Source organism: Oncorhynchus mykiss, chromosome 17, assembly GCF_013265735.2.
Source record: "Oncorhynchus mykiss isolate Arlee chromosome 17, USDA_OmykA_1.1, whole genome shotgun sequence".
In the NCBI taxonomy this organism is placed as follows: domain Eukaryota; kingdom Metazoa; phylum Chordata; class Actinopteri; order Salmoniformes; family Salmonidae; genus Oncorhynchus; species Oncorhynchus mykiss.
In genome coordinates, this window is record NC_048581.1 from 35716472 (window position 1) to 35742648 (window position 26177).

General features: G+C 40.0%; 1 protein-coding gene across 3 annotated transcripts; it reads left to right on the forward strand.

The window, feature by feature from the left end:
- The first annotated feature begins 330 nt into the window (after positions 1-330).
- On the forward strand, positions 331-25124 carry aars2 (alanyl-tRNA synthetase 2, mitochondrial (putative)). Of its 3 annotated transcripts, none has more exons than XM_021568318.2 (22): positions 331-606; positions 1014-1202; positions 1280-1425; positions 1530-1721; positions 2419-2563; positions 4871-5016; positions 8787-8895; positions 8968-9006; positions 9222-9336; positions 9517-9653; positions 10375-10519; positions 10745-10914; positions 11174-11287; positions 12253-12393; positions 15113-15250; positions 15470-15573; positions 15946-16054; positions 16519-16644; positions 17063-17173; positions 17425-17508; positions 17756-17869; positions 21826-25124. In XM_021568318.2, exons 1-22 carry the CDS (start codon positions 352-354, stop codon positions 21997-21999), a joined length of 3003 nt encoding a protein of 1000 aa, XP_021423993.2. In that variant the 5' UTR covers positions 331-351; the 3' UTR covers positions 22000-25124. The 3 variants fall into 3 exon arrangements, 2 of the variants coding, with proteins under 2 accessions (XP_021423993.2, XP_021423995.2); XM_021568320.2 differs by having other exon boundaries at positions 9517-9644; XR_005036967.1 differs by lacking the exons at positions 12253-12393; positions 15113-15250; positions 15470-15573; ... (4 more) ...; positions 17756-17869; positions 21826-25124 and having other exon boundaries at positions 9517-9644; positions 10380-10519.
- Positions 25125-26177: the final 1053 nt, after the last annotated feature.

Consider the following 26177-nt stretch of genomic DNA (forward strand, 5'->3'; position numbering starts at 1 on the left):
AACAATGGTAGTAGAGACACCACCAGTGAAGGTTTCACACCAACTAAGGGATCATGATACATTAAATGTTAAAAGGGTGGGATTTGTGTCATTTATTGCAATAGTCATCAACTGTAAAGCACAGGAAAGAGTCAGAGAAATTGGATTGGACTGTGACTGAATGAGGGGGGTGGGTTTTGCTTGTTGAAGCCCTTGTCTATTTTTGTATTTTGTATGATATCGTTTCCCCCTTTTTTCGGCAATGTTTGGTATTTTCTCGCTCAACAGCCCATCCAGTTGGTGGCGGTAATGCCCCTTTAACATTTGATGCCAACCGCCGTTAAACTCCACCGAAGAAGAAGAGCTGCCAACATGGCGGCGCACATGAGACGCTTGACACATTGGTACAGAGCAGTGATAAACAATAATTTAACATCACTTTCAAGCGTCAGAGGATATTTATCAAGGTCATATTCTCAGGTTCAAACAGACTTTTCGTCTAATCGTGTGCGGCGTACGTTCACAGATTTTTTTCATGAACTCTACCAACACATAATTGTGCCATCCTCCCCTGTTCGTCCGCGGGGAGACCCGAGTCTCCTGTTTGTCAACGCAGGCATGAACCAGGTAAATTGAACAATCATCGGTCGGTTTTCACATGAAGTATTATCTATATTATTGAATACAGTAGACACTAATTTGATTATTGGCAAGGGGCTATAGCGAAGAAAGCTAGCCTCATGCATGACACTGGAGATTTGACACCTCTGACAGTTCTGTTGCTCTATGGGTGTACAGTCCCGCGTGAACAACAGCATTGAGCGAGTGTAGACAATACATAGGCCTACTAGCTAGCTATCTAAAGGCAATTCCAGTCAAATGCAGATTTGTGTATTGTTGACTGTCAGCTGATTTTTTTGTGTATACATACCATACCTTTGGCCATGCATCAAATGCCTTCATAGCTTTTTTGGGGTGCTTCAACTTCACTGGCTCTGAGTTGGAATGATGCCTCTCTTCTCCTCTTCACTTAGTTCAAGCCTATTTTCCTTGGAGCAGCAGACCCGCGCAGTGAAATGGCCACATACCGGCGGGTGGTGAATAGTCAGAAGTGTGTCCGGGCTGGGGGTAAACACAACGACCTGGAAGATGTTGGTCGAGATGTCTACCACCACACCTTCTTTGAGATGTTAGGAAACTGGTCCTTTGGCGATTACTTCAAGGTGTGTGACATACATGTCGCTGTGATCTATGATGCCATAGCAGTTTAAAAGGCAGGTTTAAAAGTGTCTCTGTGCAGGAGGAAGCGTGCATCATGGCTTGGCGTCTACTCACAGAGGAGTACAGGATTCCTCCAGAACGCCTCTACGTCTCATACTTTGCCGGTGATGCCACCTCTGGTTTGCCAGCAGATGAGGAAACGCGCCACATCTGGCTAAGCTTGGGGTATGAAAGCCATAGTTTCCTCTCCAAGATAATAACAACTTCCTGACTCATTTGTGTTTTGATCCTTTGCCATTCTCTTTTTTGGTTGATGTTTTTGTTTGTAGAGTGCCCTCTGATCACCTCCTGCCATTTGGGATGAAGGACAACTTTTGGGAGATGGGGGAGATTGGCCCCTGTGGCCCCTGCACAGAGATCCACTATGACCACATTGGGGGCCGTAACGCAGCCTCGCTGGTCAATGCAGACAGTCCTGATGTGGTCGAGATTTGGAACCTGGTCTTCATGCAATACAACAGGTGCTATACCTACTACCAGGGGCTTATAGTTTGGGTTTTAATTAACCATACTAAATGCTATTTAGAACATGCTGTTTAGTATAAAAACTTTGCAGGAAGCAACAAATATCAACATTCTAGACTCATTCATAGGAATGCATCATCTAATGCACAACTGCGTTGTTTCCCACCGTGTGTACATTTTGGTACAACTCATCCTCATTACTGAATATAAATAGTGTACAGTGAATTCATACTAAATGAAAAGCTTAAATTAGTTTGACTTCCTGGCATTTAAAACATAATACATTTTTTGTCATGTAACATGCTATAAAAATTTATGTTTTTGCATACCCAATCGAAGTAGTATTTAGAATGCAAGTTTGGGTATTCGGACAAGCCCACTTGCGAACTCATTTCATTTTTATTTCAGCCAAGGTCTCATGTATCAAAGATAAACAAACACAAACACTTTTGGCACACACAGCTTGCTAGTTAGGAACAATTTCTGCTAATGCTCATGCACTCTAACCTTGGCAGAGGATGGTAGCAAGACGATAACATCTTTACATTATTATGTGATGAAAATATATTCCATCTGGAGTTCACTCTACTATGGACTGTTATACTTTTTCCATGACTGAATCAAATTACTAGGGTGGATTGTGTGTCTGTGTTTATAAGCCTATGTCTGACTCCTTGCGTTTGGCTGTTCCAGAGAGGCAGATCACAGCTTACGGTCACTCCCCCAGTTCAGCGTGGACACTGGCATGGGTCTGGAGCGACTGGTGACCGTTCTCCAAGGACAACGTTCCAACTACGACACTGACCTCTTTACCCCTCTGCTGTCTGCTATACAACAGGTAAGTTTAGTTTGTTTGCAGATAATTAGGTACAATAAGATAGAGGATTGAATAAAAACATTTAAGAAATTAAACAAAATACATGTGCAGGTGAGGAAGAGAAGCCGTCATTTTTATTTAACCTTTATTTTATCTGGGAGTCATACTGAGATCAAGGTCTCTTTTACAGGTGAGCCCTGAATTACATAAATTACAGAAAACACACACATCAAAATCTAAATACAAAATGCAAGCAGGAAGAAAGAAAAACACGGCCATAAAAAACGAACACATTCATGAGTAGTAAGATCCTTAATCAGCTTTGTGAATTGCCCCCAAAGGCACCATAACATAAAATGTAAGAACATTTAGAAGATTGTTCCACAGATAAGGTGCAAGGAAACAACTAAAAGCTGATTTACCTAACTCAGTATAGACCAAAGGAACTTCCAGAGTTAACCATCCCTGAGACCGGATGTGGTAACTTGTATGTCTAAAGTTTAGTAACGATGTTTTTGTAAAAGTTCTTTAAAAATGAAAACATAGCAATGTATCAACCTACTTGACATCAAAGAGGGCCTTTCCAACTTTCTGGTAGAGAATGCAGTGATGAGTACTAAAATTGTAGGGCGTGCTAAAGCGCAGTGCGCTATGATACACTGCATCTAACGGCTTTAATGAAGTGGCGTTCATATAGATTATGTCGCCATAGTCTACCGATAGGAACGTCAAATGAATAATCTGCTTTCTGCATTTTTTTTCCCGAGAGGCAGGACCTATTTTTATTGAAGAATCCCATTTTTATTCTCAGCTTCTTAACTAACTCATCAATATGCTTTTTAAAATACAGCTTTTCATCTATCCAGATGCTAAGATATTTTTAAGCACGGACACGATCAATATGGACACCATCCAAAGTACATATGCTTAAATCATCAGACATATTTTTATGTGCTCTAGAGAAAAACATATACATAGTTTTACTTGCATTCAGTACTAATTCTGGTTAATAAAGTTTTTCTGTAATACAATGAAGGCAGACTGTATTTCAGACCAATCGTGGGGGACAATAGCATACACAACAGTATCATCGGCATACAAGTGCAGGTTACAATTATTTACAGACAAAGTTGATATTGTTAATGTAAAAAGTACAGGACCCAGAATCGACCCCTGCAGGAAATATCCAGGAAACCTGATTTAACGCCATCTGTAGATATACATTGAGTTCTATCTGTCTAGAAATGATTATATATTACCAGTCAAAAGTTTGGACACACCTACTCGTTCCAGGGTTTTTCCTTATTTGGACTATTTTATACAATGTAGAAGACATCACAACTATGAAATAAAACATATGGAATCATGTAGTAACCAAAAAAGTGTTAAACAAATCGAAATATATTTTATATTTGATATTCTTCAAAGTAGCCACCCTTTGCCTTGATGACAGCTTTGCACGCTCTTGGCATTCACTCAACCACCAGCTTCACCTGGTGCAGAAGCCGGATGTGGAGGTCCTGGGCTGGCGTGGTTACACGTGATCTGCGGGTGTGAGGCCAGTTGGAAGTACTGCCAAATTCTCTAAAATGACATTGAAGGCGACTTATGGTAGAGAAATTATCAATCAATTATATGGCAACAGCTCTGGTGGACATTTCTGCAGTCAGCATGCCAACAGCGTACCATTTGCATGCTCCCTCAAAACATCTGTGGCATTGTGTTCTGTGACAAAACTGCACATTTTAGAGTGGACTTTTTTGTCCCCAGCACAAGGCGTAATGATCATGCTGTTTAATCAGCTTCTTGATATGCCACACTTGTCAGGTGGATGGATTTACCTTGGCAAATCAGAAATGCTCACTAACAGGGATAAAAATACATTTGTCCACCAAATTAGAGAAATAAGCTTTTTGTGCGTATGGACACTTCTGGGATATTTTATTTCAGTTCATGAAACATTAGACCAACACTTTACATGTTGCGTTTATATTTTTGTTCAGTATAGAATACATTTCAAAGATAAGAAGGATCTTAGCTGAGAATTAATCAAGATTACATTTTTGGCAAGAAAGATAATGAACTAAACCTTCCCTACATAGGTAAAGAGAAAAAAAAGTTGCTCAATTTGTATCTGATTGTCCAAATTATGTGTCATAATTAATTTCACAATGAACTGCTATGGCTCTGTTGCTCCCACGGGATTAAATGAATGTTCACTGACGTCTATATCTTTCTTACAGGAGAGTATTCGTGCCAACTTATTTGTCTGTTTTGTAGTTTGGTTTGTTTCTTTTTCTCATTTAGTTATCATCTAAATCCATCTAGCGCTCCAATTGCCCTGAGTATAGAGGGAGGACTGGAGAGGCGGATGTGGGCAAAGTGGACATGGCATACCGCGTTGTTGCTGACCACGTGCGCACCCTGTCTGTCTGCATTGCTGACGGAGTCTACCCGGGCATGTCTGGGGCCGAGTGAGTCAAACTGCTGTTAGTCTCTTGCTGCACCATGCGCCGATTATGGCTCATGCACAACAGGCAATCTGAAAAATGCCAGACTTACTAAGCATTTCCACTTCATTGAGGAAGGGAATGATAACACCTAAAGGTATAAAAAAAACACGGTAGTTAACACTAGAACAGCCTGGCCTTTGAGCCTATAAGTACCCGCTAGAGAACGTTGAGTGTTACTAGGCATCCCCGGCGTCCCCTTTAGCATCAGATGCATATCAACCCGCAAGGTGCCCAAATATAAGCACCAACGGGTGATAAATAGAGCATAAACAGTTGTGAAGCATGAATAAATATTCATGGGAATATATCCATGTAAAAAATATAACAACTGTTATTTGTTTAGATAGAGTCAAGGATATGTTTTGTGTAATTCTACAAAGTTTGAGTGAGAAATATGCTATTGGAATAATATACACTTGGTTGTGTTTATAAAGGCCTTAGGCAACATTAGAATACTAAAAAGCTATTATTTCAAAGAACATAATAGCATTTTCCCTTGTTTATTTTACTCTAGGCTATAAGTTAAAACTAAAAACCACTAGTTCAAGTCCATCACAAATAATTCCTTTTATAATTTCATTTTGGCAGATTAAAAGAAACATTGTGTAAAATAAGAAAATGTATTTAGAAAAAAAACAACAGAATATCATATTTTAAGTTTATTATGTTACTAGTGTTGTGACGTTGTATCGACGTTGTACTGCTGTTCATCGAATGATTAACTGTTTATAATTATGTGATTAAATGAATCAGGTCATCATTAACTCAGTAACCTGGGGCACCATGGGAAAGTTTGTTTTTATTGAGTTTCCATTTCCCAAATTAACTCAAAAGAATATCAATATCGATTTTACAACAGTCGCTAATTAATCGATTTCCTCTACAGTCTCATCCTGAACGTCGCATAATCCAGGAATCTGTACAAACCCGAGTCCCACTAAATGAGTCCTTACCACACCAATTGAGATGATTATTTATTTACTAACAAGCTAAACTGATAATATAAGATACACAAACACACAGTCTAGGCTATTGATTAGAACTTAGTACAATGAAATAGGTCCCCAGCAGGCCAACACAATATGACACACAAAATGTGAATATAGAAAGAGAGAGTGCATGAGAGAAAAGCACACTTGGATACATTTGTAAACTATGCTTACAAATTACCCCTAACACCTTGCCCCGAACTGCAGCTCTTATGGGTCAGAATATAACGATGTAATTATCTCCTCGTGGACCGAGTTCCGACTTCTCCTCTGATGACGACACTTCTGTTGTTACCGGGTGTAAGTCTCTGATTGTCCACACGATGTCAGTGTCCTTTCTCTTAATGGTCTGTTTCCTCACGCTTGTTCTGTAAGAGGGTCTTCTGAGGACGATCAGCCGTGTAGATGGTTCCAGCGTGGGAATGAAAGCAGTGTAGGCACACGATTCATTGGAGAGAATAACGGGGTGGTCCTGCTTGAATTCACCTTAGATACAGTTACAGTTACTCAACCGTAGCATTGATTTTTTTTGAGTTTCTTTTGTCTTCTTCAACCTCGTGTTGCGTTTTGGGGTTGCGACTACTCGGACCTTGGCTGCAGTGCGTGGTTACCTAGTTTGATATGTAAATTCTTAACTCACGTGTTTTATACCCTCGGGTCAGAAAGTGGCTTTTCCGTCTTTATGGCAAATTCTCTTGGGCGTCACTAGTTACGAGTCAAGGTCTGAATTTGACTCAGATCCAATTTAGTCAACTGACTTCACATTTCATCTTTAAAAAAAACATTCTCTTTGATCTGGACATTTTCCACATAATGTACAGTATGCAAACATCAGGTACATATTATGAAAACTCTTCAAGTTACAATGTTTTCGTTATAATGTTGTCATTTAACTTTTAATAACATAACAAAAGCGACATTAATTTTCATATTCCATCTATCGTCGTTACCACCATTTTGGCTGACGAAACATATTGTCCCCAAGTCCATTTATTGCATGTGACTGTTCTGAGGTAGGTTCTCCATAGGCCCATCATACATTCCATTCACACTGAGAGGACAAAGGGATTTTGTCTGCCGCCTTAAGATTTACAATGAGCGTGAGGTGTCATAAAACCCCCCCACCTCCATATCTCTTGATTTCTCTTGATCTCTCCCCCAGAAAGATGTCTCTGTAGGATTGTGGTCCACAGTAACCTGATCCGAACAGGCCAGTAGAAACTGCAGAATATGCTCTTTCTTATAGAAATCAAAACGTTTTACCTGCATGTGACTGATGGAGGATTTGATAGTGATGCTCCTTGCCCTGCGTCTGTCAATTACAAGATGTAATTCTTCATGTACAATTTGACAACTGATAGTATTGTCACTCATCAGACTATTGTCAATTGAATCTTGTCTATAGGCTTACTGTTATCATGTGTTAAATGAGTTTCGGTATAGTTTGTGTAGTTTCGGTGGGCAGGCTGAGTGGCATCATTTATTTTCCCTCGCTCCTCAACTTGGATAGAGTCAAGGATATGTTTAGCATTATTCTGAAGGCCTGCTGCAACACGTAGCATGTTATTATTTCCCTTACAATAAATGTGATTCACAATAGAGTTATAGTTAATCAAATGTAAAAGAGAATAGTATCAACCCACAAGGTGCACGGGGGAATTATTAACATGAGCGCCAACACTGATAAATAGACATAATACAAACTCATCATTACACTACTGTTGTTCTAAATTAACTCAACTACGTAACCCTCCTTATCATTCAAATTTTAAATTTGACCGTGGAGTAATGTGCACAGTTATTACCCATTCATCCATTTGTCATTCAGTGGGCTGGCATCGTTTGCTTCCCTTCGCTCGTCAACTCAGATAGTCAAGGATATGTTTTGCCTTATTCTGAAAGGCCTACTGCAACACATAGCGTGTTTTTGTTTTCCCTTACAATACGTTTGAATAATTATAGTACATAGTAAATATAAATAAAGTAATAAATAAAGTAAATAAAACAGTCCCATAGCAGCTTATTTGTACAAAGTAAAACTTCAAAGAGAATGATATCAACCCATAAGGCTGATGAATAGGCATAACACAAACTCATCATTACAGTATTGTCTTTGTAATTTAAATCAACCTCTTCACCCTCATTATCATTCAGTTTGGCCTAATTTAAATTCCATTGTGAAGGAAGGTGAACAATTATTGCCCATTCATCCATTTGTCATTCATTCAGTGAGGAGAGAGAGAGACACGTCAGTGCCTGGCTGTGTACCAATGTCCTACAGCGCATTGTTTCGGCGGGTTAAGTTGGGAATAGGTGTGAATAAAACAGGCAAAAAGTCTCTAAAGGCTGTTTCTGATTTCAAAATTCGGACAAATGACCAATGTAAAATACAAATATTTAGGATAAGTCAGGGGAGTAGCAGGACTTACTTTTTCCGGGGGGGGGGGGGGGGGGGGGATTTTATTTTATTTATAAAATCAAACGTCAGTGGCCATTGGCATATGGCGGTTCTAGAGTTAAAGGTTAAATTAACTGAGAGTAATATTTCAATCTAAAATTAACATATCTCAATCCCAAAGATTGAGAAAGAAGATTGAAATGTTTGGGATTGAGACATATAGCTGAATCTACAAAATAGACTGTGGGGAGGTCTGAACACATCTGACAATAATCTGACAATTGTCATTTTCATTCTCTTTCAATTATTGTGTTTGTGCGTGCTTTTGTGTGTGCCTGCTGCAGATTGGTTTTACGCCGTATCCTCCGGCGAGCTGTGAGGTTCAGCACTGAGGTACTGCAGGCCCCTGAGGGAGCGCTGGCAAGCCTGGTACCCACAGTTGCCCACATCCTGGTGAGTTGGGCTGTGATATCAGACTTGTGTCATTATGGTCTTGATCCTCTCTCATCCACATCTTTTCTACAGGGTGATGCTTATCCTGAACTGCATAAAGAGTCAGATAGGGTAAGTGATTACCATGAAATGAGAGAAATTACATCAACAACACGTTTAATGACGGTTATACACCAGGAAGTAAAGTTCTTGCAAATAAAATAAAGTCTTGCATATACAAACTTCCTGACATTTCGTACACAGCCATTCACTTGAGACACTTTCTCAGATGAGTGGCAAGGAAGGTAAGGAGTGGCAAGGAAGGTATCTATTTGATTTATTTTCAGATCATGGATATAATCAATGAAAACGAGGCCCAATTCCTGTCCTCTCTGAAGCAGGGGCGCAGAGTGATTGACAGGACACTCCAGAGATTGGAGAACAATGCCACTCTATTCCCAGGTCAGCTTCAGTACTAGGATACAGTACTGGGATAGGGTATGGTTTGTAAAAGGGTATTTGTGGTATACATTTTTGGGCCAATTTATTTCAGTAGTCAATCCTTGTGTGTGTGTGTGTGTGTGTGTGTGTGTGTGTGTGTGTGTGTGTGTGTGTGTGTGTGTGTGTGTGCTTATCTCCTAGTGCCTGTGGCCTGGTCTCTGCATCGTAACTTGGGCTTTCCTCTGGATCTCATTGGACTAATGCTGGAGGAGCAGGGCTTGAGTGTTGACCAACGGGCCCTTGATGTGTTGGCCATTGAAAATGAAAATGTAACTACAGTCAGTGCTTTTCCTCTCCTTTTCTATACATGAAGCCAATATTGCTAGTCTAATCTAGCTTAATGAAGCTGCATAGCAAAATACTAAAAAGTAAATGTCCAATGTTTCCAGATGTCTATGAAATATCACATGTTATTAATTACCCTGAGGGAAATAGTTTCCCTTCCAAAAATGGGTAATTAAGTATTTCTGTGTTTGAATGGCGGGGACATACCCCAACAACAGTATGGTGGGCGTATAACGGTCATTAAAAATATTCATGTGAGGAGACTGCTGATTGATGAGCCAACATGACTTCATGTGCTATGAGGATATTGCAAGCATTTTTGAAACGGCCTGTTTGAGATTCAACTTTGAGGTGGAGTTCTTGTGTCTTTTCTCTAATTTATGCTTTGGCCACACGAGTCAAAAACAATATTTGGGTATGAGTTGAATGTGAGATTGTCACTGGACAGTTGCTTCAAACATTACACTTTTATGATTTTATCATACATTAGTTTGTTCCTTTACTCAACACTGAATTATTTAATGAGTACTACATTTTACATTAAAAGCTTGAATTAATTCTTAATAAAACATTATTTATGGTTTTAAACTATTGAAACTAAATGAGGCCGTCCAGCTTTTTCCGAAACCCTTGCAGATAAGTATATTTTCAGTATATTTTTACTGAAAAGGATCCACCCCATTCCATGGCTGTCTCTCCTCTCCCCACCACCAGCTTAGGTGTCAGGTGCAGACCTCTGTTGGGGATACGCTGGTCCATCTGGATCTGCACAGCCTAGCCCAGCTGCAGAGTGGAGAAGTTCCCCACACAGACGACTCTCCCAAGTACCACTACAGCTTGGCACAGGATGGCAAATATGGTATAGATGAGTTCTCGAGATTATAAACAACATGCTCACTCACAATTACAGTAATTAGTCTAAAACGGTTGGGTGCTGGATCCACGCTAGTAAAATCCTTAAAGAATGAGTTAGACAGCACTCCAAAGGATAATCTTCAGTTAATATATTATATGCAGGTCAATTATCCTCTGTTTTGCTGTCCATTTTATTATCTCTGAAAGGAGCCCTGTGTCTTTTCTTCAGTGTTCCAGCCCTGCCATGCTACCGTGCAGGCCCTGTACTGTGGACAGACTCTTGTCTCGGAGGTGGCCGGGGGCCAGAGGTGTGGTGTGGTGCTTGACCGGACCTGTTTCTATGCAGAGCAAGGGGGGCAGTCCCATGACCAGGGCTACTTCATCAGAGATGGACTGCCGGTCAGCATTAGCTACACCTTTTTTAAGACACCATGTTTAAGTACACTGTGTCACAACGTGTGTCTGTGAGCTGCTTGTTAGGGATGTACCTGAAAATGTGGGGTCCATACATTGATTGTTTCTGATGTCAACTTTCCTGTATATGAATGTCCTATCCTTCAGCAACATTTTTACTAAGCTATTGAAACTACATTCATTGAATCATTCCATTCATAGTATATTTACTAGCCTAGTTGGGATGGTGTTTGTGTTCCCTCAGGATGTCCTGTACCCTGTTGAGGCTGTGCAGCTTGCTGGGGGATATGTGGTTCATCAGGTCACCGCTGCTGAAGTGCTGAGAAAAGGGGACCAGGTCCAGCTCTACCTGGATGAGGTATAGCATTTTCTACAGGTCGACTCTTAGCTTACACAATGGACCTTATTTACACATCAGTCATGATCATTTGAAATTCAGGCTAGTCGGGTCATAGGAAGAAAAAGTGTTATTTTGAAGTCTATGGAAAGTAGTGGTGAAACTATCCTCACGTTCAACATTTAAATTAACAAAAAAGTCATAAATCAACAGAGTATCTATAGTCACACTGTATTTGACTGCCAACCCTGTTTAAACATATGTTGGTTACCATGGACCAGGGGTGTCAAACTCATTCCATGGAGGGCCTAGTGTCTGCAGGTTTTGGGGTTTTTCCTTTCAATTAAGCCCTAGACACCCATGTGTGGGGAGTTCGTTACTAATTAGTGACCTTAATTCATAAATCAATTACAAGGGAGGAGCGAAAACGCACAGACACTCGGCCCTTTGAGGAATGTGTTTGACACATGCCATAGACAAACGCAGTATAGCTTATAAAATACATATTTATTCATTAGGCTTCTGCAACAAATTAACTGCGGGTGTGTGTTATTTGTGAGATGTGCTCTTTAAAGCTATTTGTGAGATGTGCTCTTTAAAGCTATTTGTGAGATGTGCTCTTTAAAGATATTGGGGCAAAAACTGGTTGAATCAATGTTGTTTTCCACATAATTTCAACCAAAAAATACAATATGAGGATGTTGAATCAATGTGGAAAACTGATTGGATTTACAAAGTCATAAACGTACGGGAATGTTGTATTTTTTTCACCCAACTTTTAACCTAAATCCAATGACGGGGACATTTTTGGTTGATTTCACGTTTAATTCACATGAACGTAAATCAAAACTAGACGTTGAACTGAAGTCTGTGCCCATTGGGATGTTTGTGACGTATACTTTGTCATAAATATGATTATGTTAATGGCATATTACATGTCATAATTTAATTTGCTAATAAGGAAATGAATGTTTATTCACATCCAGCCACAGAGACTAGCCTGCATGGTCAAGCACACCGCCACACACGTCCTCAACTTCGCCCTCCGTCAGCTGCTGGGTTCTTCTGTGGAGCAAAGAGGCAGTCATGTCGCTGCAGACCGCCTACGCTTTGACTTCAGCGTCAAGGTATACAGTATGATCCGTGAATTTCATCATCTGTCGTTGTCCAACAATTCAATTATATACATTTTCAGTAACTTTATTTTGATTTATTGTTACTATTTCATCCTTCCACAAGATATAGTCCCAACACAAATCTAGGGTTGCTACCCAAGCCGGCTGGTCTTTCGTTCTATCGATTCGGTTGCCAGAGACGTGACCCAGTCTTTAAATCTTTGGTCTAAAACTATGGACTCGACCCAGTCGTTTGTTCTAAATGTTCTGTTGCCATGATGGCTGGCAACATTCTTATCCCTTGCATGCTAGCTAGCCTACTTTGGCTAACACAGTCATGTCAAACAATGGAGCCAGAATAATAGCAAAGTAGCTGCATTTTCTTATGTTTAAGCTGTTTTCTAGTTATTTATTTTGGGGGATGGAATACATCCATAACAATGATGTGCAATTTCACCTGTAGAACATTTGCCCTCTTGCCAGGCCACTGTTCGGAAGAGATAGCCAACTACACAGCTAACACAATCACTTCAAACTGAAGTTGGAATGACAGAAAAATTGCTGCATCTCGTGTTTTTTATTGACATTTCTTTGTATACAGTATATCCATAAAAACTATGCTGATTCATGATTTAGACTGGCTGAGAAAAGCTGCCAGCCGGTCTGTCTCGTCCCGTTCATTACCGTTCATTACCATAGGACAGCTAGAGATCGAATTTCAATATTGAAACAATGTTGCAAATGTCGGGGAGGCAGATTATTACTAATCTCCGCTGTTGAAAACCGAATGCTATTCTAAAAGAAATGGAAGATAATGTCTAGATGCTTTGTACAGTACAGTGCCTTCGGGAAGTGTGCAGATCCCTTGACTCTTTCCAAATGTTGTTACTTTTCAGCCTTATTCTAAAATTGATATTTTTTTTAAATCCTCAGCAATCTACGCACAATACCCCATAATGACAAAGCGAAAACAAGTTTTTAGATATTTTAGCAAAATGTATTATAATATCAAAAGTAGAAATACCTTTTACATAAGAATTCAGACGCTTTGCTATGACACTCTAAATTGAGCTTTAGTGCATCTTGTTTCCATTGATCATCCTTGAGATGTTTCTACAACTTGATTGGAGTCCACCTGTGGTAAAATCAATTGATTGGACATGATTTGGAAAGGCACACACCTGTCTATAAGGTCCCACAGTTGACCGTGCATGTCAGAGCAAAAACCAAGCCACTAGGTCAAAGGAATTGTCGTAAAGCTCCTAGACAGGATTGTGCCAAGGCACAGATCTGGGGAAGGGTATGAAAAAATGTCTGTAGCATTTAAGGTCCCCAAGAACACAGTGGCCTCCATCATTCTTAAATAGAAGAAGTTTGGAACCACCAAGACTCTTCCTAGAGCTGTCCACCCGGCCAAACTGAGCAATCGGGGGAGAATGGCCTTGGTCAGGGAGGTGACCAAGAACCCGATGGTCACTCTGACAGAGCTCCAGGAGTGGCTTCGTGACAAGTCTCTGAATGTCCTTGGCCCAGCCAGAGCCCAGACATGAACCTGATCGAACATCTCTAGAGAGATCTGAAAACATGGTGCATCAACTTTCTCCATGCATCTTGACAGAGCTTGAGAGGATCTGCGAAGAAGAATGGGAGAATCTCCCTAAATACAGGTGTGCCAAGCTTGTAGCATCATACCCAAAAAGACTTGAGGCTGTAATTGCTGCCAAAGGTGCTTCAACAAAGTACTGAGTAAAGGATCTGAATACTTATGTAAGTGTGATATTTTAGTTTTTTATTTAAAAAAAAATCTGAAACAAACTATAAAATCCTGTTTTTGCTTTGTCATTATGGGGTTGTGTGTAGATTGCTGAAAAAACAACAACAATTTAGTCAATTTTAGAATAAGGCTGTAACCTAACAAAATGTGGAAAAGGTCAAGGGGTCTGAATACTTTCCGAAGGCACTGTAGATCTAGTATATACTGTACATAGCCTGGCTGAGCTGATGAGACAGTGCTTTGTGTAGTCAGATAGAACAGAGTAAATAGGCATTTCGTCATAGATTTAGCCTGTGGTAACTTGTGGGATAGACACCGTCTGGAATGCGGTTTTAACCAATTATTATCTAGGATTAGACCCACACGTTGTATAATAACACTGTAATAGTAATAATATATTGAATATATAAGGCCCCTGTAGCCTATTTTTATAAACATGGATGACTTAAATGTTGTTTTTCTAAAACACAAAAAAAGACAATAACCAAGCCAATTAAGTATTTTAATTTAATTGATTGTTTGCTGTTGTCCTGCTGCTCTTACATCCTTCACTATATGCATAATGGTCCCGACATTTCAACAATACTGTTGATTCAAGGAAATCATAAGAGAAAGTAAAAATTATTGTAAATTGGTCTCCATGTTTAAGCTAGTAGGGTTTTAATGCCGACAGTCCCAGAATTCCAAAAAACATTCTGATACATAAAAAAATAAAATACATTGTGAAACCCAAACGTATTCTGTGGAATTCTTCCAAACGCACCAGAGAACAGCACCAGGGTAACACATTTCATGTGACTACGCCCTTAGAGTAATCACATCCGTTATGAATAATGTGAAGTTAAATGCATTGCCAAAGTCCAGTAGATAATCAAAAAAACTCACTTTTGTATAGAAGCATGAAAACGCTTTTTGGGATGTAATAATAATAATTGATTTTTGGTGGTCACTCTGTAGGGATCATTGAGTATTCCCCAGCTCCAGGAGATTGAGAGGAGCATCCACAACATTATCACAGAGAATAATGCGGTGTACATGGAAGAGGTTCCCCTGGCCCGGGCTAAAGACATCCCAGGTCTAAGGACTGTGGATGAGGTAACTGTGTGTTGATTCAGGGACACTCCTAACCAGATTAAAAGGAATAATGTTGATAATAACTGTGTTTTGTAAAGTGTTGTTCAATTCTCTTAGCAACATACATTGTTAATGTATTATAAGTGTCAACCCAATGGTTGCAATTTGTAAGTGCAAGATATTCTGCATAATAGTGTGTTGGCATCGGAGGATTCCTGAATCCTCTGTAATTATTCCTAGGTGTACCCTGATCCGGTGAGAGTGGTGTCCGTGGCAGTTCCCGTAGCAGACCTGTACGATTCTCAGACGGACAGATGGACGTCAGTGGAACTCTGCTGTGGGACGTAAGTTTTGTCTGTCTGTCTCTCTCACTCAATCACTCTTTCTCCCTCTCTATGATAGATTCAAAATGCATTTTTAAATGTAGGACTTAACATTACTTGTTATTTACCATAAGATATTACGAAATGACAATATGCACTGCCTCACCTTTCGGCACGTGAGGATGTGGCAAATTGTTCAATATACTGTAAAAGAGCCAAAATGAGAAGAGACAGTAGAATGTATACGTTTTATCGTGGGTTAAGGTTAGAAACGGTTCATATATTTTGGAGGAGTAGATTTGCCAATTCCTATAGTTGTGAACAATGCTAAATATTTTATGTTCATTGCTGTTTCTAAAGGGCTACTAGACCAAGCGTTTTTCTCTTTTTCAGGCATTTACTGACAACCGGGGAGATCGGGGATTTGGTTATCATTTCCGAGAGGCAGATGGTTAAAGGGATCAGCCGTATCGTGGCAGTCACTGGAGACGACGCCAGAGAGGTGTGTTATATAAAAGCAAGAAGGCATAAAACTAAATAGGTCGTGACTTATTGTGAATATGCCAGAGATGCATAGTAGCGGACTATATAATCACGTCACTTTATCCCAAGTATTCTCATGTTTTACAACACCAGTTAGTCCCTCGCTCAAGACTTTTGTGCTGCTGATTCAGTATTAATTTTGTACATTTTCCTATTTAGGACGCCATGTATCACTGATCTTTTAAAAAACACTCCATGATCAAATAAGCATCGGATTGTTGGAGGCATGGGCTTGTGGGAGTTTTCACCATATTTCTTAAACCAGTCATTTCCTTTCAAATTAGTGAAGGGGAGTGAATAAGTGCACACTTTGGAGGAAGGAGAGATAATTGGGACGTAGCCCAAGTTGAGAGTTTTACAGAATCACAAGTAGCTTTCAACGAGATTCATTCTGATATTTGTCGTTGTTTTGTTGGCTCACAGGCTCGAGAGGCGGGTCAGGTCCTGACCCAGGAAGTGGAGTCTTTGTCAGCACGTCTTGCAACGGTCGCCAGCCCCTCCCTCGCAGATGCCAACCGGCTGGCCAAAGAAGTGGGCATACTGACAGATGTATGTATGCTTTTCCACTCCCTCCCTACTGACCTAACTGATGGTCATTAGACAGACAATATTGGAAATGCTCCAAAAGGCAATTTCAGACAGTATTAAATGATTGCCTAAGCGAGAGCATGGGACCTGCATTTTTTTATTTTAGTTATGAACATAGCCTTGTTCTGTTCAATGTTCTCCACCTATATAGTACTCTAAATACCCCAATTCATGTTGTTAAGGTCAAAAGAATACAAGATAAAAACTGCTTACACCATTCAAACCAATGATGGTTCGAAACTTTAAAGGCAATTTACTCAGAATCATCTTATGGCAGATATAACCTTATAGTCCCAAGCTACCGCATTACTTTAAATAGTTTGAATTAAATGCGAATATGACACAAATCCTTAGGCCTTATATTTGTGTTTTGTCCCAGGCAGTGGATTGCACTGCTATACCACAGTGGAAGCGGAGGGAGCTTCAAACTCGCCTCAAAGGTCTACAGAGGACAACCAACACAAGCATAAGGAAACTGGAGACCAAAGAGGTATCACAAGCACACAACCCCATTGTCCTTTCAAACGTGTATTATATCCCCCACAATAACTATTTCATGTGACAAGTAAAAATACATGAACATGATCAAACTTTTTGTATGCAGGAAGACACATGAGTCACAACAGCATTATAAAACAATCACAATAGTTAATGCATGATAAATACTGCATGATAAAACATTATACTAATTTGTATTTTTAACTACTTTCTCTTTCTTACTTACTTTTGTTCCATTTTCAGGCTGCTGTGAAAGCCCAATCACTATTCATAAAGAATAGCAACAAGAATATTGTAGTGGACACTGTGGACACAGACTCTATATCAGTATGTTTTTCATCTGAATTTCTGATGAGGCTCAGTAGTTGTTTAACATCCACAATTAGATCATTTTGCCCCATATAAAACTAATGCATCAGTATTGACAGAGAGTGATTTACTGTATTTTATCAATCACTTTCAATGCAATCATCGTTTTTTTGGAAACACCTTAGATTCTAATGATGCACTTACCGTTACTAAGGCTCTGGGAAACTGAGCCTCAATGTAGTTGATCCCATTGCTCTCATTGTAGGTGCTGATGAAGACAGTGAACCAATACAGTGACAGAGCCCCAGGGACCCTGATCATGCTACTCTCCCACCAGCAGCCATCGGGGAAGGTCCTGTGTGCGTGCCAAGTGCCCAAGGTATAGGGTCTAGCTCTTACATCACTGTATTTACTGATATGGCATTTTCTCTCAATATGTCAAGTAGAGGTCGACCGATTATGATTTTTCAATGCCGATACCGATTATTGGAGGACCAAAAAAGCCGATACCGATTAATCGACCGATTTAAAATAAAAAAAAATCTATAGAATCATTTTTTTTATTTGTAATAATGACAATTACAACAATACTGAATTAACACTTATTTTAACTTAATATAATACATAAATAAAATCAATTTATCCTCAAGTAGATAATGAAACATGTTGAATTTGGTTTAAATAATGCAAAAACAAAGTGTTGGAGAAGAACGTAAAAGTGCAATATGTGCTATGTAAGAAAGCTAACGTTTCAGTTCCTTGCTCAGAACATGAGAACATATGAAAGCTGGTGGTTCCTTTTAACATGAGTCTTCAATATTCCCAGGTAAGAAGTTTTAGGTTGTAGTTATTATAGGACTATTTCCCTCTATACCATTTGTATTTCATTAACCTTTGACTATTGGATGTTCTTCTAGGCACTCTAGTATTGCCAGTGTACCAGTATAGCTTCCGTCCCTCTCCTCGCTCCTCCCTGGGCTCGAACCAGCAACACAACGACAACAGCCACCACATCGAAGCAGCGTTACCCATGCAGAGCAACGGAAACAACCACCCCAAGGCTTCAGAGCGAGTGAAGTTTGAAATGCTATTAGCGCGCGCTAACTAGCCAGCCATTTCACTTCGGTTAAACCAGCCTCATCTCGGGAGTTGATAGGTTTGAAGTCATAAACAGCGCAATGCTTGACGCACAACGAAGAGCTGCTGGCAAAACGCACGAAAGTGCTGTTTGAATTCATGTTTACACGCCTGCTTCTGCCTACCACCGCTCAGTCAGATACTTAGATACTTGTATGCTTGTATGCTCAGTCAGATTATATGCAACATAGGACACGCTAGATAATATCTAGTAATATCATCAACCATGTGTAGTTAACTAGTGACAGGCAGACTTCTTGTGGAGTGCAACGAGAGAGAGGCAGGTCGTTATTGCGTTGGACTAGTTAACTGTACGGTTGCAAGATTGGGCCCCCGAGCTGACAAGGTGAAAATATGTCTTTCTGCCCCTGAACGAGGCAGTTAACCCACCATTCCTAGGTCATTGGAAATAAGAATGTAAAAAAAATATATCGGCGCCCAAAAATACCGATTGGCCCTAATTAATCGGCCATTCCGATTAATCGGTCGACCTCTAATGTCAAGGGTGGGGAGACTAAATACATAAAGTGCTTTCATTTCTTAATGGTAAAAAAAGATGAGGGAGAGTGGGGTAAGTTGTGCCAAAGGGTTAGTTGAGCCACCCCTTGTTTCTAGGAAACCATACACAAAATGAATAGTGTGACCAAATATTTAGGGAGAGGTCATTATTTCATGGAGTCTGTGAAGGAAGAAAACACATGGGAAAAGTGGTAATCAAGTTCGGTCCAAAAACCTGATTTTCACAAAGTCAAATTGATTTGTTTTATAGGTTTCATGATTATTTTATCTAAACCAAAGTAGATTGTTTTAAGACTGTTTTGTACATCAGTTGGGGTCTCTATAAGCTGTAATATGAGGTCCTAACCCTAGCATGAAAGTGCATCCTTGTAGCTCTATGAGCTAATATAGTCAAAATTATTGCTTTGTGGGTATTTGATCTAACGGCTAATCAATATACCTCAAATTAAGATTACATTTTGGCAGTTTTATGCATAATATGCATAATATTTTGAAGACAGCTCGCGTTCGTGTGATTAGTCAAGTTCAAATGATGAAAAACGCCTTCCTCAGTTGGATTCGACCCCCTCTAGGCCACAATTTAAGTATTTTCTTCCCAGGTGTAATGCAGGGCATTATCGCTGGGATATGAGTTTACACCAGGACCTGAGTCTATGACACATTTTAGAAATGTGTCCCTATGCTAATCCTGTCCTTTTGCTAAATTTACTCCATAATCAAGGTAAGTTGTGCCAAGAGACCACTTTTTTTGGACAACTATGTTTTCAAAACTGTTATGTTTACATGAATTCTGATTATTTTCAGGGATGAAAAACATCCTGAAATATTTGTAGATATCTATGTTAGAAAGAATAGTATATTTCCTTTGATATAGTGATGCTGAATGTAAATAATGGCTCAACATACCTCTCACCTACAATGCATATGGAAAAGTATTCAGACCCCTTGACTTTTTCCACATTTTGTTACGCTACAGCCTTGTTCTAAAATGGATGAAACTATTTATTTTCCTCATCAATCTAAACACAATACCCCATAAAGATAAAGCAAAAACAGTTTATTTCTTTATTTTACCAAAAATTAATAAATACCTTATTTACATAAGTATTCAGACCCTTTGCTTGGAGACTTGAAATTGTGCTCAATGGCATCCTGTTTCCATTGATCATCCTTGACATGTTTCTACAACGAGATTGGAGTTCAGTTCACCTGTGGTAAATTCAATTGATTGGACATGATTTGGAAAGGCACACACCTGTCTATATAAGGTCCCACAGTTGACCGTGCATGTTGCAGCAAAAACCAAGCCATGAGGTCGAAGGAATTGTCCGTAGAGCTCTGAGACAGGATTGTGTCGAGGCACAGATCTGGGGAAGAGTACCAAAACATTCCTGCAGCATTGAAGGTCCCCAAAAACACACTGGCCCCCATCATTTTTAAATAGAAGACATTTGGAACCACCAAGACTCTTCCTAGAGCTGGCCGCTTGGTCAATCTGAGCAATCAGGGGAGAAGGATGTGACCAAGAACCAGATGGTCACTTTGTCAGAGCTCCAGAATTCCTCTGGTGATGGGAGAATCTTCCAGAAGGACAACCATCTCTGCAGCACTCCACCAATCAGGTCTTTATGGTAGAGTGGCCATGCGGAAGCCACTCCTCAGTAAAAGGCACATGACAGCCCACTTGAAGTTTGCCAAAAGGCACCTAAAGGACTCTCCAACCATGAGAAACAAGATTATCTGGTCTGATGAAACCAAGATTGATCTCTTTGGCCTGAATTCCAAGCGTCACGTCTGGAGGAAACCTGGCACCACCCCTACGGTGAAGCATGGTGGTGGCAGCATCATGCTGTGGGATGTTTTTCAGCGGCAGGGACTTGGAGACTAGTCAGGATCAAGGGAAAGATGAACAGAGCAAAGTACAGAGAGATCCTTGATGAAAACCTGATCCAGATCACTCAGAAGCTCAGACTGGGGTGAAGGTTCACCTTCCAACAGGACAATGACCCTAAGCACACAGCTAAGACAACGCAGGAGTGGCTTCAGGACAAGTCCCTGAATGTCCTTGAGTGGCCCTGCCAGAGCTAGGACTTGAATCTGATCGAACATCTCTGGAGAGACCCAAAAATACCTATGTAGCAATGCTCCCCATCCAACCTGACAGAGAATCTGACAAACTCCCCAAATACAGGTGTGCCACGCTTATAACGTAATACCCAAGAAGACTCGAGGCTGCATTTGCTGCCAAAGGTGCTTCAACAAAGTACTGAGTAAAGGGTCTGAATACTTATGAAATGTAATATTTAATTTTCTAAAAACCTGTTTTTGCTTTGTCATTATGGGGTATTGCGTGTAGATTGACGAGGGGAATTTTTAAAAAAAATCAATTTTAGAATAAGGCTGTAACGTAACAAAATGTGGAAAATGTCAAGGGGTCTGAATACTTTCTGAATGCACCACATGAAAATACTCTCAAATAATATTTTTTTTGTTTGTTTTGTTTTTACTGTCGCCTTATATGAAACATTTGATCTCAAATCCAAAAATGCTGCAGTACAGAGCCAAATTAAAACATGTAGCTTCACTGTCCAAATATATGTGTATATTCACACACTCTTACCCACCTGTTATCTCTCTCTATCACACCAACACTCACTCCTCATCTTTGTCTCTCCATAGGGCTTTAGTGCTCTCTCTGCCAGTGACTGGGCCCTGACGGTGTCTGCTCGCCTGGGAGGGAACGCAGGTGGCTCTGCCACTGTGGCAAAGGGCACAGGGAGTGTGGCCAACCTCACTGAGGCACTCAGGTGTGCTGAAGAGTATGCACAGGACAAGACCCAAAACGGATGCTAAGTACAAACGTCAAGGGATCACAAGCCCACATTTACCATAGGGTGTAGGCAAAATACACCACTGTTCAATGGAAAAGTTCTCCAACTGCCACATGGCGGGTTGATGACAAAAGTACATATTACAGCATACTACAGGTTGGAAGAACCTACCATTTTCGGGGGGGGGGGGGGGGTGTGACTGTGAGAAGTTCAGTTCGGGTGACTTTTAAAAGGACAGCCTATTGAAATGAAATGATACTGACATCTAAGATATAATTTCCCCTGTTGTAGCATAGTAGCTATAAATAAATAGACTGAGGGTTGCCCATCTGCATTCACCCCATTGGGCTAATCATTAGCGAGATCACAAACTCTAAACATTATCTTGTTGCTAGTTAGCAACATATTGATGATTTGAATGTCCCACTGGCACTCATCCAAGGATCATGTACTGTGAATACCACCTGCCCCATGGTACGTTTAGCCCTGGTCTTTCCTATGCATTCAACACCATTGGCGAGTGCCAACAGGCATAAACCATGCCATTGCTAAAAACTCTGGTTCTAAAATGGTGCAGTTCACAAATTTTGGGTATTTGAGAAATACGTTGAGTAAAATTAGAACGCTCTGTGATCCTCTTTTAACAGTGGCCATCAAAACTGATTTAAAATGTGTGTTTTCCAGCGATTACATTAAGAATGTTGTAGGCCACAATGACTTGGCATGCATGTTTTTCTCCATGTTGTTCTCCACTGCAATTTGAAAGCACTTTGAGAGGGATTTTCTTTTCTCTCATAGAATGCGACGGCCCAATTTAACCCCTGCTCCTATTTATTATGGATGCAAGTGTCTGGAATTTCTGTCAGGACTCAGTATGTACATGTGTATGATAAGCATTATGAATAGGTAGTCAAGACAGTGTTTGGAGATTTGTATTGTGCTTCTGTCCTAAGATTATGGAGAATAAGGAAAGTCTAGTTTGTCCTGCGATGTACTGAATGACAGCCTTGTAATAATTAACCATTTTTGAGTGTAAGGATTATGCATATTCCAGTTGTCTACTTTCTTTGTTTTAGAAGGAATAAAGACATTTGAGGTAATTTCTTATTGTACAATTTTCACTAATTATTCACTTGATAACCTTGAGTAACTCGAAGCTCACATTTTTACAATAGGTATAATTGTTTATTTAAATCGTTAAGGCATAATGGCAGTGTTATTGAATCCTAAATTGTTGTACAACAGTTACACTTTTTTTTTTGTAATTCTCTTGTGCTGTAAAATGACATAGAAACCCATCTCTAAAACTCCACATACATTGAATTCATATACTAGATGGATATTCTCATGTGTAAAGCCTGTGTCTATGTATGCTGATGACTCAACATACACGTCAGTTACCATTGAAAGTGCAATCACTGCAACGCTAAACAAAGAGTTGCAGTCAGTTCTAGAATGGGTGGCAAATAATAAGCTAGTACTAAATATTTCAAAAACTGAAAGTATTGTATTTGGGACAAACCATTCATTAAACCCTAAACCTCAACCAAATATTTTAATGAATAATATGTAAATAGAGCAAGTTGAGGAGACTAAACTGCTTGGTTTAACCCTGGATTGATAACAGTCATGGTCAAAACATGTTGATGCAACGGTAGCTAAGCTGGGGAACCCAAGTTCTGTCTGTAATAAAGTACTGTTCTGGTTTCTTGACATGGCTATCAACAAAACAAGTCCTACAGGCCCTAGTTGTCGCTCCTGGAAAACTGCCCAGTCACATGGTCAAGTGCCACAAAGAGGGACATAGGCAAGTTACTGTTGGCCCAGAGCAGCACAGCTGGCCCTAAATGTACACTGAGAGCTAACATCAATGACATCAATCCTCAAAGTAGAGGAGAGATTGACTGCATCACTACTTGTCTTTTGTGAGAAGTATTGACATGTTGAAAGCACCGACCTGTTTGTTCAAATGCCTTGCATACAGCTCGGACAAACATGCATAACCCACAAGACATACCACAAGGGGTCTCTTCACAGTCCCCAAGTACTGAACAGACTCTGGGAAACGCACAGTACTACACAGAGCCATGAATACATTGAACTCTATTCTAGCCTTTCTCAAACCCCGGTCTGTGGACCAGCGTTGCTCCATGGAGGAATGCTTGCCGTTCCGTGGCATATTTGTCTTGAATATGATTGCTTTTTTGGGGGGATCCGCAGCATATTTGAATCTAATAAATCTTGCCATACTTGCCATAGGCCTACTTCACTGAGGTATAATAAGAACTGGAGACTGCGTCCAAGGTGTGTCGGCCTGTGGTTTTCAAGGTCATCTACTCATATTTGTATACACTGATTCATGGACCGTTTATATCTGGGTTGTATCCAGTTTATACGGACCAACATCACATGAGTACTAACACTCAGCGTGCACGGGGAGCAGCACGAGCAGCGACGACATCATCACATCATCCAAAAACATGGCAGACATTGGATGAATATAAACTGTTAATGTCTTCAGCTGTGAGTGATAAAAACAAAATCGTCCTCAACTTCAATTATACACTGAACAACAATATAAAGTCAACGTGTAACAATTTCAATGATTTTACTGAGTTACAGTTCATATAAGAAAATCTGTCAAATTGAATTAAGTTTATGACCAATTGAATATGTAAACTATTCTACTATGGAGTTGTCTGATTTTGGTGTTGCTTTACTTGTGTTGTTGGCAGAGGAAAATTAAATGCGGACAACAATTTTTGATTAGATAATTCAGTATTTGCATAACCAAAGGTACCGGGTCACAGCTCGGCCTGGCTCTCATTTGGATCATCGGTACTGGGCCTCGGACCCAGCGTGATCCGGCCCAATTGAACCCCTGCTCCTATTTATTATGGATGCAAGTGTCTGAAATTTACATGTGTATGATGAGCATTATGAATAGGTAGTCAAGACAGTGTTTGGAGATGTGTATTGTTGTATTGTGCTTCTGTCCTAAGATTGTGGAGAATAAGGAAAGTCTAGTTTGTCCTGCGATGTACTGAATGCCAGCCTTGTAATAATTAACAATTTTTGAGTGTAAGGATTATGCATATTCCAGTTGTCTACTTTCTTTGTTTTAGAAGGAATAAAGACATTTGAGGTCATTTATTATTGTACAATTTTCACTAATTATTCACTTGATGACCTTGAGTAACTCAAAGCTCACATTTTTACAATAGGTATAATTGTATATTTAAATTGTTAATGACTGACCACGAGAATCCAAATAGATCAGGTTTGCAATGAATAACTTCAATCAGACCCCCTCTCACCCGTAGAGGGGGAAGGCAATAATTGGTGGGGATTAACAACTCATGCCCTGTTGTTAATCAAGGGAGAAGATCCAGGCCTGTGCTCTCCAAATTCACCAAATAATGTGCTTTGTCTCAACAGACCCTTTGTCTACTTACAACCTCAAATTAAAATAGATTTTTTTGGCGAGGGTTGTATCATTTGATTTACACAACATGCCTACCACTTTGAAGATGCAAAATATTTTTGATTGTGAAACAAACAAATAAGACAAAAAAAAACTTGAATACTTGAGCATGCATAACTATTTACTCTCCCAAAGTCAATACTTTGAAGAGCCACCTTTTGCAGCAATTACAGCTGCAAGTCTCTTGGGGTATGTCTCTAAAAGCTTGGCACATCTAGCCGCTGGGATTTTTTCCCATTCTTCAAGGCAAAACTGCTCCAGCTCCTTCAAGTTGGATGGGTTCCACTGGTGTACAGAAATATTTTAAGTCATACCACAGATTCTCAATTGGATTGAAGTCTGGGCTTTGACTAGGCCATTCCAAGACATCTAAATGTTCCCCTTAAACCACTCGAGTGTTGCTTTAGCAGTATGCTTAGGGTCATTGTCCTGCTGGAAGGTGAACCTCCGTCCCAGTCTCAAATCTCAAGAATTTCCCTGTATTTAGTGCCATCAATCATTCTTTGAATTCTGACCAGTTTCCGAGTCCATACCGATAAAAAACATCCCCACAACATGATGCTGCCACCACCATGCTTCACTCTGGGGATGATGATCTCGGGGTGATGAGAGGTGTTGGGTTTGCACCAGACATAGCGTTTTCCTTGATGGCCAAAAAGCTCAATTTTAGTCTCATCTGACCAGAGTACCTTCTTCCATATGTTTGGGGAGTCTCC

Excerpts from the sequence above, each read along its gene's own strand:
- aars2 (XM_021568318.2), top strand. The coding sequence starts at position 352 with ATGGCGGCGCACATGAGACGCTTGACACATTGGTACAGAGCAGTGATA. Across the intron at positions 1,722-2,418 it reads GTCTTCATGCAATACAACAG|AGAGGCAGATCACAGCTTAC; the intron begins GTGCTATACCTA and ends TGGCTGTTCCAG. Across the intron at positions 10,520-10,744 it reads GGCACAGGATGGCAAATATG|TGTTCCAGCCCTGCCATGCT; the intron begins GTATAGATGAGT and ends TCTTTTCTTCAG.